General features: G+C 43.0%; 1 protein-coding gene across 1 annotated transcript; it reads right to left on the bottom strand.

The window, feature by feature from the left end:
* Positions 1–188: 188 nt before the first annotated feature.
* On the bottom strand, positions 189–14,745 carry LOC114064564 (1-acylglycerol-3-phosphate O-acyltransferase Pnpla3-like). The gene is made up of 9 exons (XM_027897743.1): positions 14,516–14,745; positions 8,922–9,154; positions 8,095–8,160; positions 6,618–6,827; positions 5,959–6,019; positions 3,756–3,971; positions 3,335–3,467; positions 2,396–2,512; positions 189–1,991 (listed from the first exon to the last, which is right to left on the bottom strand). The coding sequence occupies exons 1-9, from the start codon at positions 14,700–14,702 to the stop codon at positions 1,700–1,702; spliced, it is 1,515 nt and encodes a 504-aa protein (XP_027753544.1). The 5' UTR covers positions 14,703–14,745; the 3' UTR covers positions 189–1,699.
* Positions 14,746–16,685: the final 1,940 nt, after the last annotated feature.

The following is a 16,685-nucleotide window of genomic DNA, read 5'->3' as shown; positions in this document are numbered from 1 at the left end:
ACAAACAAACACTTTAAATTAAGGTGATGTTGGTCCAGTTAGAGAATGAACAAGCACCTCTCAAACTCCAGCGTAGTTCCCTTAAAATAAGACACCTCAGAACCATCAAATCACTTAAACATTTCAATGAAACAAACACATTCTGATTTAACTTGTGAATTATACTCAAGAAAGCTTAGGAAACAAGGTAACAGAAGAAACTGTGGTTTTATTTTAGAAAAAGGAGACAAAACTTGAGCTGTGCCCAACAGAAAAAGTGGTGAAGGTTGATTTAAACATAGTTAATAGAACTATTCCAACACACAGACCATTAAATTCTTACACATTCTGGTAAACTATGTTTTTGCAGAACATCCTATAATTTTGTTTTACAAAGTTTAAAATTACAAATGGAGACGATATAAAACAGATCTTGCACATTTTAACTGTAGTTAGAGGAACACTCCCAACTTCTCTAGCAAGTTTAAAGACACAACCACACCAGAAAGGAATAGAAGAGTTGAAGTAAAATAGCACCAGATTTCTGGAGTATGGAAATGGACAACCCAGCACCTCCTCCCATGCTCCTCACCAGCCCCAAATCCATCTTAATTCCGTAAAAGGCAGCACTTCAAGCTTAAGGAAATCAGAGCTGAGGCTCTGGAACCTTTGCACAGCTCCCTGGATATTGATACTTCCAGTAGGTCTTACACACTCGCTGCTTCCAAAAGTCCTGGAAAACTTCCTTTGGGTTGCACCTCACCGGGACAGGGGGGACAACCTTTCTTCCTCCCCACTATGGCAAGAGGGAAGTGAAAGAAGGAAAAGAAAAATCTCTCAAGTTGGGTGGGGAAAAAATACCGAGAATGATTAGAGATGACCTAAACAGCACTCACCACGTGCTATACACTGATTTTTGTTAACATCTTCTGTAAAGTTTAACACCTTCTCTATTTACTGTTTGCTAACTCATCACAGCCACTACTTTACCTACTCTGCAATACTTAAGTCAAGTATCAAACCTTTCTATTCAGAAAAAGTCCCCTGAAATCACAACCTGTACCTGTTTACACGTCAGGGGAACGCGCCCCATTTCTGGTGTCTTTTTTCCCTTGAATTATTTGAAGAGGGAAAGAAACACGGAGGAAAAGAACTGCAAAATACACACCACAACTTAGAGTAACACCGTTCCTACAGCATCTCGTGCAGACAAGTTTCCACAAACACGACAGTATCTTTAAACATAAGGCAAACGGGCACTGGAGGCCACTAAAAATCGGTGGGTTTCCCTTTATGAAGTAAAAGTCCCAATTTCATTTAAGTGCTATAAAAGTAACCCTAACACACAATAAACAATTGTATCTTTAAAAAGGTTTTGCTGTCGATGCTCGTTTAACAATCTGTTGACAGGATTTACATTTTTATGCTGAAAGTAAATTTTTAAAAAATTTATTTCCAGAGAGACACTGTTAAACTACAAGTCTTACTACGGTTGATTGAGCTGGTGCTTCAACAGAATTATAATCTGTCACTTAGTGTAGCAGCCACTGTTTTTATAATCCTTAAAACAGTAAAATTCCCAAGGCAGATTTGTCAGGAAGCTGTAAACAAGAAATTTTCCAAGACTTATTGGCAATAAACAAAGTGACCTTCAGTCCTTCAGGGTTTTAAATTTCTCTGCCAAATTGGAATTGTGGAAAGTGTGGAATCTGCTTCCAAATCAATACTCTGGAGCAGTTTGGAAACTCGTCTCCGAGGAAGAGTCAACATCTATGTCCAGCGCAGACTCATCAGGATTTGGGAGGAAACTGGGATAGGACTTTAGGTCTGGATGCTCCTGTATTTCAGCAGAGGGATTTTTCATAGCTGAGTGAAGGAAGCAGGAAGATTCCCAGAGCCAGCTCTCAATGTGTGAGGTAGAGTGAGGCATTTTAAGGTGGCAGTACGAGGAACGAAATTCCACAGTGGATGGGACACTTGAACATTTCCTCAGTGACGCACAATCGTCTTTCCTGGGTAAAGAGAAGGAAAAGAATGCAACAGTGGTAGGATTCTCAGATTCACAGTGAGGTGTCACCCATTCCCACACACACACAGTGCTGCAAAGTTAAAAAGAAATAAAAAGTCTGAAAGGCCAAATCTCACCCCAGTAAGAGAAGACAATGAAGTCGAGGTTTCTCTCCCACAAAAATAGAGGTTCCTAAAAATTTTCCATCATGCGCCCTATTTTAATCCTTCCCAACTATCTTACAAGACTGTCCTCCTTTTTTATTTACTTTTTAACTCTTACAGTGTTTCCTGTCCAGACTCCCAAGAAGCACCAGAAAACAGATTTGAAGCGGTGAGAGCTCTTTTTGTGTTACCCTTGAGAAAAAACCATTACATCTTTTTGTAAGAAAGAAACTTGGCACTTTACCTGGATGCCCAGAACAGTTTGCTTTTAGCCTGGGAATAAACTGTCCCAGCAATCCGACAGAGCTGCTCTTGCATCCATCGAACATCAGCAGGCATGTCAGGAAACCAGTTTACTAACCTACAAAAAAAGGCCAAAAAATCCCAAATCAAAACAACATTTTTTGCAAGCAGTAGATCTGATCTGCGTTTTATTTTTCTGTCCCATGTCCCACCATCCAACACGGCTTCCCTTCTCCCTGAGTTAACTCCCCCACCAATATTCCCATTTCTTCTCAAGCTCCCTGAATTCCCCTCTAGCCCACTCATGTCTTTCCTTCACTGCATCTCCTGAGGGCCTGACTGATATTCCTGTCTCCAAGTCCTCTTTCTGTGTGGAGGGAACTTTCTGGTCAGTGGAAGAGGAAGGAAGAACAAAAGAAAAGCACAAGGGAAGAATAAAGAGAGGGCTAAACCAGAACAGTGTCACACAAATGTATTGTTTTTCCTTATGCCACCCTTAACACAAGTCAGCCAGATCAGAGTGGGACAAGGAGGAAAGCCCTACAAAAACCTGTGGAAAAATCTGGCTTCCCCATCCACCAAAAATGGCACAAAAGCGCCAAATCAAGTGGCACAAAACCAGAACACTTCACTGGAGTTCGATGTGGTTTCATTTACAGAACATCTGATTTTTTCAATTATTTTCTGAAGATGACATCTGCTGCTAAAGGACTGCAATTCTCTCAGGCTTAGGGTTCACGGTGCATTCTTTCAGCATTTCTCCTTTACCAAAACTGAAAACCCGATCAAATCAAGCCCTATTTCAAGAGCACAACTTCCAGTGTGAGCCTCCACAAAACTGGTAAGAGAATTTATATGGTGAGTAAACACTGGATTTCAGTCCTGACTTCATAAAGGAGGACATGAACTACCTGGATGGAGTTCCTGAGGGATTCCTTACCGCAAAGCAACGGAGTAAGCAGACTCCACTGGGAGTGTGTATGGCAGCATCAGGTAGGATATCACCCTCATTGGGAAGAGTTTGGAGAACTGAGCATAGAATCCATTCTGTTCCTTACAAGCTTCCTGCAGTGCTTAGGAACAATGAGTTTGGGAGAGATGTTAGACTTTCTGAAAGCAGTTTAAGCAACTTTCTCAAGGTTGTACAATCTTCGGTTAACGTTATGAAGTGTTACTGAACAAGGCTCAGATAGAGAACATAAGAATTAATTCAGGGCATTGTTACCATAAACCTCCTCTGTGCTACTTTAAAAAATGGTATTACCCAGGGCTTTTAAGCAGTAAGCCTAAGAATTAATTTAAAAATAATAAAAATCAACGTTTGCCACTCAAAGTTGCAGGGAACAGCCTGAAGCACAGACCTTTCCGAAGCCGAGGAGGCAGACTCTCAAATATGCTCTTCTCCAAAGGCCACGGGCTGGGCTTTAGCTGGTCATTGAGCACCTCCATTTTCAGACTTTCTACCCCGTTATTTTCTGCCAGTTTTCTTTTCTTCGCAAGGTCGGGGTGTTGTGCAGCCTCAGGAGGATTTCTTTTTGTGAAGGACAAGTGGATATAAATTGAGTCATTCAAAATACCTGAAAGAGCCAAGAGCTTCCACTTAGGATTGATCCACTGGTCTCCAGAGCTCCTGTACAGCATCTTTGTGTCTGCACAAAGACCTATCCCGAGGGAACATTGTCCACCCAACGCCAAATACATCCCACAAATGCTTAACTCTTTCTGATGTGTGGTCAAAATTCTTTGGAAGGTTTAAGGTCTTACTTTAAAAACAGGTTCTAAAGAAAAGGAGAGAGTCAACAACTAACTGGAACCGCACTGAAAACATTCAGTCATTCACCAAAGTTGTTCTCCCGCAAGAAAGCGAAAGATTTAAAGGAGAGAAGGAGAACTGATTCAACGTGTATTTGAAAGGAAATACCTAAACCACATCAGGTATTTGTGAAATTTGACATGGCAGGTATCACATGGGTACTTTGAGGCGTTGCTGCAACAGGGTTGAAAAGGAAAGCAAGTAGGTTACAGTATTGTTTCCCAGGTAGATCCAAAGTACAGATCTAAATCAACACCGGTTGCATTGCAAAACTGGTGCCAATTAAGAAATGGCACTGATAATTACCTCAGAAATAAGCACTAGATAACGAGTACTAAGTGGAAAATACAACAAGGGTATTTATACTCTATTTCCAGAAAAACATTATAAAATTATATAGATAAAAAGACCACCAAATTTGAGTAGGACCCATGCCTACATACAACAGAACCTGTATCCCACTTACAGGTACTACTGAAACACACGTCAAAAGAATATACAGTGAATTTAGCAGAAAAAAAATAATTAGTTGAAGTGTCCCGGATGGGGGAAAAAAATTAATTCCTACAGTTGAAATAACAAGAAAGGAGAAGCATAATGAATGACCTTGGAAAGGTTATAATTATCACTGATTAAGCTTGATGCAAAACAAACCTGTGACAGAACAAAAACAAAGTTGATCACAGGATTAGGAGTGTGAAAAGGAGGACAGCAGTGGGGCAAAGAGACCAAGGAAAAACAGCAAGGAATGTCAGATATTAGTGTCAGATATAGGTGGAAATATGCCCACAGGAAACCTGTGGGTGCAGGGCAGCAACAAAACCATCTCAGCACAGGCCACCACAAATTACAGACTCTTTGTGGAGCTTGTGCTTTTAATCACCTGGTAAAAGGCAGAAAGCAGGACTCTCATTAAATATTAAAAAATATTACTGTAGTAGTGCAAACATCCCATTTTCATCCCCATTAGTCCTCTATCTGACCCAGTACCAATTTGCTCCTGCACCCAAAGACTACAGGGACTAATCATATTTAACACATGGTTACTGTTTTTAACTTGTTTGTCTCAAAGCATGCAAAGCTTATTATTCTATTATCAATATAAATGAAATATATTAATCCATAAAATATATATTAATTTATATTATTTATATAAAACATGTTAATAGAATTCTAGGAGTAGAGCAACTTTCAGTTCTTCTTCCTAAACTTATCAGGGTCTCAACAACTGCTCCATTACAAGTCTTCTAAAGTCTTTCACGATACAGACTAGGGATTTTCCTGTGACTGAATTTATGTTCTTATTAGAGAGCTCCCAGTTCTGGACTAGCAGGAATTCACTCGGATAACAGCAAATTTCACAGGAGTGGGAAGCAGTAGCATATTCCCATCCTTCACAATTAACACAAAGGAACTAATAATATGATTTGCCTAGAACTGGAATTCTTTGGTAATTTCACTTAACATTCACGTCACAAAATTTGACAAAACGCCAAAAGTTCAATTTCTGTGTGGCAACACAACTTACCTCAGGTGAGAAGTTGCCACAGCTGTGATTTCTACAAGAAATAAACTTACCACGATCCCTTATAAAGCCTCAAAGGCCTAGTCCCTTCTCAGCCACACAACACAAACCCCTCGACCCCTTTTGTTCGTTTGGTGGATTTTTGTTTGGGGTTTTTTGTCGCTGTTTTTGTTTTTTAAACTCAGGTCAAGACTATCATCAATAATTATCTACAAGTTTAACATACCATTCTCTTTCAAGAACTTAAGAGCATCCAAATATCCCTGCTCACAGATCTCTCCAAGCACCTGCAAACAGAGTAAATGAGTCAGGCAAATAAAAGGAGTTTCAGCTCGAGATTAACAGTTTCAAGAATGGAAGGTGGATGGAAGTGGCTTTTCACTCTTGTAAGAAGAGCAGTCAGAAAAATTACTTCTCTGCTGTAGCATATCCCAAGCCACTTGGAAGGTTTGTTTTCATTTTTTCAACTTCCACCACAGCAACGGAAGAGCATTTCCCTCATCAGACCTGCCACTCACAGCACTTTAAGTTTAAAGGCAACTTGCCTGCAAAAAGTATTAATTGAGAACTTCACAAAACCATTAACCTTTAAAAATTCTTCAGAGTTCTGAAGCACCCAGTTAGCAGGTAAACACAGAAGGACTACAAACTAACAGCTAATAATTCATTTCCTGACAGAACCCTGTGGTAATTCCCAAATAAATACTGAAAGCCAATCACAGGACATGCATTTCAAGTCTAAGAGACTAAAACCAAGGAGAAATGGAGGCAAAACATGAATAAAAATAGAAACGAGAAGAGAAGTGTCCCCAGAGAAGTTTATATGAGTAGATGGAATGCTAAGATTCCTGTACCTTGATGAACTACACAAAGGCAGTGACTTACCTTGGGCTCTGGTGGAAACAGGGCTTGTGTTAAACGATAAAGGTTCCCCAGACTGAACTGGATGCTGGTGTTGGTCACATTCATCTCGTGGAAGTTGGCAGACTTCCCCTTGGGGCAGATGTCACACTCCCCAGCGAAAGGGGACACAGTGATGGTGTTCTTGCACTCGTAGTGAGGTAAGTTGTCGCTGATCCCTCCATCCACATAGCGCTGCAAAAATCAACAGACAGAACGAGTCTCAAAGGCTGACAGGTTCTAAAAAAAACATTCCTACCCGTAGTTCCACAGGTGTTCTGGTTGGGATTCTCTGCACGGTTATGAAAGTGCGTTTTAAAAATCATAATGCTACACAACACGCAGAGGAGAAGAGGCAGAGCTGTTCTTCTCTTCCTCAAAGCAGAGCACCAACCAAAGAGCTATCAGGGCACATCTCTGGAAAGAACACCAGTAATCCCTAATGTCTTTGTTTTAAACCATATACACAGGAATGCCAAGCCAGCAAACAGCAAGACACTACAGAGTTGACATACTTGACACTCTGCTGCCCTTAAGCCTGTAAGAGTCATGCCAACCATAAGCAACTGCATTATTCTTACCAAGTTACATCAAAAAATACCTCCTAAGCATTAAAATCATATCAAAACAATTGCAAAGATTAAAAGGATGCGGTGCTTCCTTCCTTTCCTCAAAATAAGCCCAAATAAAACATTATTTGTCTGGTTTTGTGCCCTGAACTATGCCTCTTAAAATAACATTGTCATCTGGTGACCAAAACTAAACAGTCAGATTAGCCTGGATCCACCTAAACCTTGGATTCAGTCCAACTTCCTTGTTTTTATAACATCTTTAATCTGGAAGAGTTTAAGGAGAACATACAAGGTTTAGAAGTACAGATAAAAAAAGAAAAATCCCTATACAATTCCAATCACTTTTGCTTAAATTTCATCATGAGGAAGAAAATACATTTCATGTGTGTTCTTGAACTTGTAGTACTTCCAAGCTGCCTTGAGAACAGCCTGTAACCAACCAAACTGTTAAAGGTGTTTAAAGTTTTCCTTCTCTCCTCCCTTCTCCTTGGGTAAGGAGAACAAAGCTGGAGGGAAAGCAAATGAATGTCACTGCCCTGATGTGAAATCCACCTCTGCTTTCAGACTGTGATTAAAGCACCTACAACAAAGAGCAGCACTTCCCTCAATAAGTATTTATCCATAAGTTAAATACTTGTTATCTTATAGTAACCTTTTAATTAATGCATCTTTGGTGGGGGAGAGAGAGGCAGCACGTGTGTGTTGAAATGTATTAACAGATACTCCACATATTCAATCTGTCTTTTTTTTTGGGGGGGAAGTTGTTACAGCTACAGGACTAAAATCTAAGATGAAGGTACTTATTTTACAGTAGGATAACCAAAACAAGACTGTCTGAATATCTTCAGAATATCCAGAACTACTTTTAGTTCTTAACAATAGAGACTTACCACACCTCTAAACGACGGTGGAATGAGGCCACAATAAATAGGGACAAATGAACTACAGATTAAAGCCTGTAAGAAAATAAGACCACATAAATTAAAGGTTAACTGTTCACCTGCTGACATGAATATTTTTTTTAGATATTAGCAAAATCAACCAAGCAACCAAAAAAAAAAAAATCCCCAGAAAGAACACTTGATTAAGAATTGGGGAAAAAACCCAGGATATTAAGTATTATTTTAAAGAGGATCAGGGTATTCCAGTTTTTTTTTAGAATGCAACCATATTCCATGTTAAAAAAAAAAAGACTCATTATAAGACCATTTCTAGAAATGGTAATTAGCAAGGAAAAGTTTATGATCATTCACTCAAGTTATACATTACCTGAGTAATCAAAGTAATAACTGGGAGCATAAATATCCATGTCCTGGGCTCATATTAACAGATATATCTATAGATATATAGATCACATTTGTAATAGATATTAAGAGTTTTAAAAAGCAACTTTTTACTGTTTTTTGATCATTGCTTTAGTAAGAATGACTTAAAAAAAAATCCTTATTCACTCAGGATACAGTTTCATTAGATGCAATGCACTTTAAAGGCATTTATCCTTTCTATGATTGATCCCTCACACCTTTTTCAGTAAAACAGTTCACGTGGACTGGGGAAACTAATATGTGAATTTAGTGTAAGAGAGCCTGAACTCCTCTTTAAAATACCATCCAAGTCACAAAACATCCTAAAATGTTTCAAGTGGAAATCCAGCAGATGATGTTAAATTTAGATTAAGATTACAGAAACTTCTACAAGTTGCCAGAAATAAACGTACCTGGATAACTTCTTCTTTAGAGTTAAAATTGGATATCAGTGCATTTTTGCCATCTGATACTCTGGTCAGTGAGATGCAGAGTCTGCCCGACGACAACTGGTGAGTGTTCTCTGGAAGATTCCTCATCAGCCCATCTCTAATTATCTTTATCACATTAAAGGAAGGATGGAGAGGACCAAGATTTCGCTTTCTGGCTTCCTTGGCCAATGCCAGAACATCTGCACAGGCTTGAGCTGAAAAGAAAACGCATTTAACTTTAAGAACAGAAGATATGCCAAAAAACCAAAACCCACATATGGGACTAATAAGGCAGGTCTAGAACTCCCAACTTAATCCCTCTGACTGCTAGAAAGAAAATTCAGGAGCTTTCTAATGGATAAAATAACCAAGGGAGTTTAGGAGTCTTCTGAGAGGGGAAAAAAAAAAATCACTTGAGGTTTTCAAAAAGAACTCTTGGTGAAGACTAAGTTATCTAGATGTAGATTCTAAGTGTAAAACCCCCATATAAGAAGCTTCCACCAGGAATTACTCATTCCAGAAGCACATTCTTTAAAGAAAAACAAGGATAAGCACACGTGTATGGTCATATTCCATATGCAACATCTGTAAAACCCTCCAGGATCTGATGCACAGATTTAATCTCCACAGGCTGTCTGGTGAAGAAACAGATCAAATCACTCCAGAAGAGATAGATGACTGTTCCTGAAGAACACTAAACTCACCTTGACGCTGAGTCACAGGAGGAACAGCAGCTCACCCACCTGCAGTGTTTTGTCTGAACTTATAATATCACATTTCTCCAGGGCACACTTTGAGGAAATTGCCCAATAAGTTTGTCGACTTGGTAGAAGAAAAGGGGTGGGGACAAAGGTCAAAGCACCAGGTTATCACCCTGAGTGACAGGCTACAAGGTCATCTAAAAATACTTTCAGAACTTACATATTTTATTATAATAGACTGGATTCAATTTATCTGGTTTAAACGTGAGCACTGCCCTGGAGACAACTCTGCTTAAGCCTCTGAGTTCTGATGAATTTCCAGCAATATTATCTTCCTACAATGTTATTTTTTTCCCCTCTCAAATAGCAGCATCTGAAGACTGATCATTCTTAACCAGAAGTCTGCATTCAACACAATATCTCTGAAAAACTCTGAGGTATCAGACAACACTCCATTTTTACCACCATGACTTTTTTCATTCCTTTTTCCCAGATCAAAGCCTTGGGCCACAAATCCACTGACCCTGTCCCAGAAGACGGCAAACAATTCACACACAGCTCACTGTTCATGGCCAAATGTGTGTTTGTTTTTGCTCACAAATGAAACAGTTGCTCAAGTCCCAGCCTGACAACTGAAGTTGTTTCCAAAAAGCAGGATTTGGACAGTTCCGATTTTCACGCATTCAGATATAAGTTACCATCTCTTTTTTATTTTTTAATTTAGCAATGCTCAACCTTCCAAAACTTCCTAAAGAAAGGAACGAGGCATTTTACAGGGGATACTGAACTACCAGAACTCTGGCCAGGAAGAGCAGCCTTGGAGCACATGCAGTAATTGCCTTTTGCAAAATAAGGACGCTTTTTAAAAACTCTGGTAAATTGCTTGTTCTAAAATACAGACCAAGAGCAAACAAATAAATATACATGTTGTCACTTCTCTGCCAGGCCCTGACACTGTTTTTCTGGACATCATCCTGTCACATTGAAGCTCAAGGTACTATTTAAGTTTGAAGCATGAGAACATCACTTATTTGCACTGCAGCTGTATTTCTGCAGAAAAAAATAACTAAACTAGTGCTCTCTATTAACCTTGTATTGTCATTATTTATCTCTCACTGTAAAAAAAAGTATCAGCTCACACTATGAATATCCCTTAAAAGGGCAGCAAAACTGGTGACCTCTAACAATTTTGGTTTGAATTCCTCTCATTTCAGCTTCTTCTCAGAAAATAACTACCCATCAAAATGAAATCTGATTTAGCAGTTTACCCATCTCCTCCATGCACAAGAATTTCTACACTTGAAGGAGTCTATAGTGAAAAAAAATAAGGGAAAAAATTCTAAATTTTGATTATTGGAACCTATTTCAAAAACAAGAAGAGCTCCAAAGCAAGACAAAAATAAAATTGTGTCTACCCGACAGTACGCAATATTAAAACACCGAAAATTTTAAAAAGTTGTTTGTTAGCTTCAAAGTATTCCAACTTCTTGTCCTTCTGCCTTCTTTCCTCAACAGGACTAAAATACAGTTACATTACAACAGAATACAATGAATTAACACGGGAATACACATTGGTGTATTCCAAAATAGGACCTTTCTCCAAAAAGGACCAGAGCTCAGGACAGACCTTGGTACTTCTGTTTTATTTTTGAAACGCGGGAGAGCTAAAGAAATCGGTGTTCCTATTAATTGTGAGCTGTTTCTAGTTATATTTCTATATTCCTACTTTTAAATGCTATGTAACCAATTATTTGTTTCCCACAGAGTAAAACCTGACACTGTATTTGCAGCCTCCAGTAAACCTGTTCTCTTTGGTGTCCCACTAGAATGGATGATCACAGCACTTTCAAAACACCAGATTCTCCAGGACATCCATGGGAGATATCTAACAAGAGGAGTGCCACTTAACCATTCCAGTCTGGAACTGCCTGGAATGTTCTTCATCCTCAAAAGCAGTCACCTCTAAGCTTCCCAACATCCCCCAAATAGAACAAAGAAAAACTCTCTGTCAGTCTGGAAAAGCACACTTTGTTTTCTTCCATTCCATGGCTAATGGTGACTTTGATTGAAATTTGAAATTGCACATTGAAATTTGAAATTGCCTATTCAACAGGTAACATCAAGCAAAAAGAAACTCCTTTAATTTAAAATATGCTCTTCAATTTTAGCCACAACCCCTGTTCACAAATACACACTCACTTCATGGGCACCAACAAACGGACTGATTCGGGGCTTGGTCCAGTCAAGTCCAAGGATGGAGGTCCCAAAACTTCCATTATTTTACAACCCTCATGGTAATTGTCTTTTCCTTACACCTCCTCTGAATTCACCATGTTCCAGCTCATGCCTGCTGCCTCTCATCCCTGAGGAGATTTTGGCTCTGTCTTCCCACAGTAAAATGCAACTGTGAAAACAGAGGACTGACTTACATCCATAACTGCAGGGAGAACAAATACTGCACATCAAAGTGTATCAGAGTAAGGGAGGTGCACAATAAAAACTCATTAAATACATCATATTATTGTTCCACATACTGCTTCTTTAGAGCTTATTTACAACTCTCTGCTTTCACAAGCTCACAGAGAACTACAACTGAAAACTCAGAATCAGCATGGGAATACCTTCCTAAGTTTTACCAATTTACAATGATTAACAGATTTTAGGATGTGGCTGGCTTTGAATTGTCTTCCAACATTCCTAAGTAATGCCTTTTTTTTTCATTTTTTGCTTTTTTAAATTTCCAGAAGAAATGCACTTGCCCACAAAATCCTCTACCTTGGACAGTGATCACACACACATACAAGATATTCTATTAGTTAGAGGAAAGCAAAAATCTCAGCTGGTGTATGAGAGGGGACAGACAAAGCAGCAACTTGAAGTCTGCAACTCTCAGTGATTACAATGCTGGAAGATTTAAAAGCTGTTACTAACTCATACTGTCAGGTAAACAATAGACATTTTCTGTGCTTAAGAGCCCTTAGAATATTTAAAGCAGCTTCCTTCTTAAATCATTTACAGTGACAAGGCTTAGAACGGGGTATGTTCTAAAAATAAACAGCTGTTGGGGGAAAACACGGTATTAGCCTCATATAATAAGTGTGCTGTGTCAGGAAATTACAGCAAAATTAAATTAAGAAATTTTAAGTAGCACAAGTTTCCTGCTAAAGCTTTGAAGAAATTAAGCCTATGTGCTAGAGCTCAGTGGTTAAGCAGCAGGGACAACGAGCATTTCACAGCACTGCCCTCGTGCACCCACAGAGAACTTCTGTTTGTTTTAGTCAAAATAAATACTTACTGTTCTCCTCATCCTCTAAGCAAGATGAAATCTGAATTTACGAGACCTCCTAGTTCTAAACCGGTCAAAGGCACCACTAGCAAAAACAGTGTCGAGTCAGAACTTGACAAGCTTTTACTCGGTGGATTTCTTGAGTTTAAGAAGAAAACCGTTTTGCAGGCATTTCATACAAATTTTTAAACTGCACTGCAGCTGCTACAATAAACACCTTGATAGTTGCACAGCTTGTATCAAGCTGGTTTTAATGTCTAATTCACTACATAAATGTATGTTTGGGTTCTCACGAGCCCTAAATAGATAAACGTATTCTAACAACAGCTACATGACATTTATAGTATTTATTAATATGTATAACAAATATATGATAGTATAAATGCACATAATACATATTCAAGAGGAACATATACATATATATATATATACAGTAAATATATATAATCAATAATAATAAAAGGTATACTTCTACTGCTGGAAAACAGCCACTTGTTTCACAAGACAGATTATATGTAGTTGCAAACCCGCATCTTGCACCCAGTATAAACACGAAACAAGATTAACTCTCCTATTTAAATGACAATTAAAATCAGTGATTTTAATCACTCCACCGTTCCTAATCGCACACCTGAGCGACCTTTGCAACATACACTGGGCCCAGATTAGAGAGGAAAAGCATGTTAAAGCTAACCTAAGCCCTGACCTTAACTCTCTGAGCCTTACCCCAAGAAAGGAGAAGCTTTGGAGGATGCAAGATAAAGCCAGCCTGACCCTCCACGTGCAAAGGTAACCGCGGAGAGAGGCTCGATTTCCTAACGCAGCACAAACACACTGTTTATACAGACCGGGACAGGCTGGGCCGGCTTGCTTGGGACGTGTTTTGGGCTCAGCTGCCTCCCCTCCCGCTCGCCCGGCTTTCCATCCCCGCACTTCGCACGGGCGTGGGAAAAGCGGCTGGGACAGCCCCGGGGGGCGCAGGAGCTCCTTGGGGGGCACAGAACCGCACACCTGGGGGTGAGGGACACCCACATTCCACTGTCCTGCACCTGGGGGTCCAGGGACGGACATGCACACCCCTTATCCCCTGCCCTATACCTGCAGATCCAGGGATGGACACGCACACCCCTCATCCCCTGCCCTACACATGGGGGTCCAGGGATGGACAGGCACCCCCATACACCCCTCTCCTACACTGGGGGCTGAAGGACAGACAAACACACACCTGAGCATCCAGGGACACACAAACAACCCCCGCCCTACACCTGGTGGCAGGAGAGGGTAGGGAATTCCGACCGCTCTGCTACACAAGACTTGGGACTAAGGATCAAGCATCGCCCAAGACCATTCCTTGCGCCGCGTACCGCGTATGGATTTAATTCCACCGAAGGGAGCACGCTCCTTTTTAGGGGCAGAACACGAGAAACGGGAGGCTCGGAGCCAGCCCCACACGGAGCAGACAGGCAGCGCAGTCAAGCGGTTAAACCCAGCCTAGCTAAGCCCGGCACAGCCCCCCCCCACCCCGCGACCCCCGGGCCGCTCCCACCGCCCCTGCCCCTCGCCCGGCCCCGCACAGCCCCCCTGCTCACCCAGCGAGCCTCCCCCGACGAGCACGGCCCCGGCGAGCGCTCCCGCGGAGGCGCCGTAGATGTGCCGCGCGTCGCGGATGACGTGCGGGGCGCGCTCCTGCAGGCAGGTGGCCGCGCCGATGTGGTAGACGCCCAGGAAGCCGCAGCCGGCGAAGGACACGCTCCAGCCGCCCTCGCGGTCCAGCATGGTGGCCGGCGGGGCGCGGGGACACCGACGGAGGGCGCCGGGACGGGGGACAGACGCGGCGGACAGGGCGCGGCGGCCGCTGCCCGGAGACTGAGCGCGCTCCCGCCGGCGCCCCGCGCGTTACCCGCGGCCGCGCCCCCGCCGCCGGCCCGCGCCGCAGCCAATCCCGAGCCGCCGCCGGGTGGCCCAAGGCGCCTCAGCCAATCCGAGCGAGGCATGCAAATGAGGCCACGCCCCCCGCCCGGCTCAGCGCAGGGCGCGCTCCCGCGCCCCGCAACGGGGAGGGGGAGGTGACCCGCACCCAGCACCCCGCGACCGTCGGAGCTCTGGGACCCCGCGGTGCCATCGGTCCCCCCAGCCCCGCCTGTGCCCGGATTCCCACCCTGCGGGGCCGCCTAGATGCTCACGGCCCCCAGCGAAGCGGTCCCGCTGGGCGCGTCCCGTTCACCCCCTCCCGGCTCGGCTGGAGCGGCGGGGTACGGGGATCGATAGGATGGGAAGCAGCGGGGCCTGGGGGTCGGTGACATGGGGAGCAGTGCGGTCTGGGGGGGTCACTGGGATGGGGAGCAGGGGGGTCCAGGGGTCCCTGGTGCCGATGGGATGAGGAAGAGTGGGGGGTTCGGGGGTCCCTAGGGTCGGTGGGAGGGGGAGCAGTGGGTCAGGGGATTGGTGGGATGGGGAGCAGTGGGTCTAGGGATTGGTGGGATGGGGAGCTGTGGGGTCCCTAGGGTCGGTGGGATGGGGAGCAGTGGGATGCGGTACCGGCAGCCAGGGTGAGTGGGGGGAACACGCCCTTCCATCGGAAGGTACGAAAGGAAGGGATTCTGGGATCGGCCCCGCTCCCTGCAGCCCGTGGGAGGTGCGGGCTTAGCAATTACCCTGATTATCCGAGGCTCAGAGGAATCCACCATGCCAGCGGGTACAACCATGGGTGTTCCGTCATCTGCTGCAAGAGCGAGCACTGCTTAATAATCCTGAAATTTCAAGAGGAGAAAATTCGTGATGATAATAACACCAGGTTTACAACAGGAAGATTCCAGAATAATCTCTCAGTTTGCAATTTCAATCTGCAAGCCCTTCTGCGTTAGTGTTCTACCAGCATTTCACAGGCAGAGGTTCAAGTAAAGCAGCAAAATGCCATCTGAACTCTAGAGGCCGGCTGGAATCTAAAGGTTTCAGTAGTACCCAGCTGACTCATGCATCAAAAGCTGGTGTCAGGTACTGCTGGACTTCCAGAGGTCTCATAATGCCATCTTAAAGCACCTGAAGGCCTTATACTTGGAGCTCTGCAGGTTTATTTTGCTCACTGATTCAGGTATTTCTGTGTAGGCTGTGTTGCAGATCAGAGAGGCGCCCTAAATGTTGCTCTGCTCAAATCCTCTGGAAAGTCTTAAAGGCATCTGAACACGTCCAGGCAGGGCTTAGCTCCCTGTGAAAGGAGGCAGGTTTCCTCTGTTGAGAGGAACTGGCATTTGTGTGCGACTCCTGTCGCCACAAATCCCAGAGTTTCCATCGGGCTCTCTCTGTAACGCCGGGGGACATTGAGCAGCTCAGAGGGAATTCACAGCAATTACCTTGCCCAGCAGGGAGCTCCCCGGGGCCTGGCTGTGAAAATAAACCCAGAGAACGGCCCCGTCTGAAAATCCTCCAGGATTTAATTGCCTCACCCAGGGCTGCAGAAAGCCTCTTCAGCTCCTTGCGTGCACCGTGGTGTTGTGAAACATCTCAAAAGGGTCTGAGGGAAAAGGAAGGTGTGGGATTGAACCCATTTCAGTGCGCAGGGGAGGAGGAAGCTGAAACGGAAGATGAAAGCACAGCTCACACTTCCTAGGAAGAGTCTCATTTCATTAAAATTGTGCTTGTGACTCCTGTATTTTTTCCATCCTCTTCTAAAGGAAAGGGCCAGTTCTGCTGTGTTTTCCATTCTCTCCACGTGTGCTCTCGTGCTGTTTACTCGGAGTTTAAGTGTGGAAGAGGACCATT

Source organism: Empidonax traillii, unplaced genomic scaffold (assembly GCF_003031625.1).
Source record: "Empidonax traillii isolate 1590-97213 ecotype Southwest subspecies unplaced genomic scaffold, ASM303162v1 scaffold557:size1000685, whole genome shotgun sequence".
Taxonomy (NCBI): domain Eukaryota; kingdom Metazoa; phylum Chordata; class Aves; order Passeriformes; family Tyrannidae; genus Empidonax; species Empidonax traillii.
Note: the sequence above shows the minus strand (reverse complement) of the source record. Positions and strands in the feature narration are given on the sequence as shown.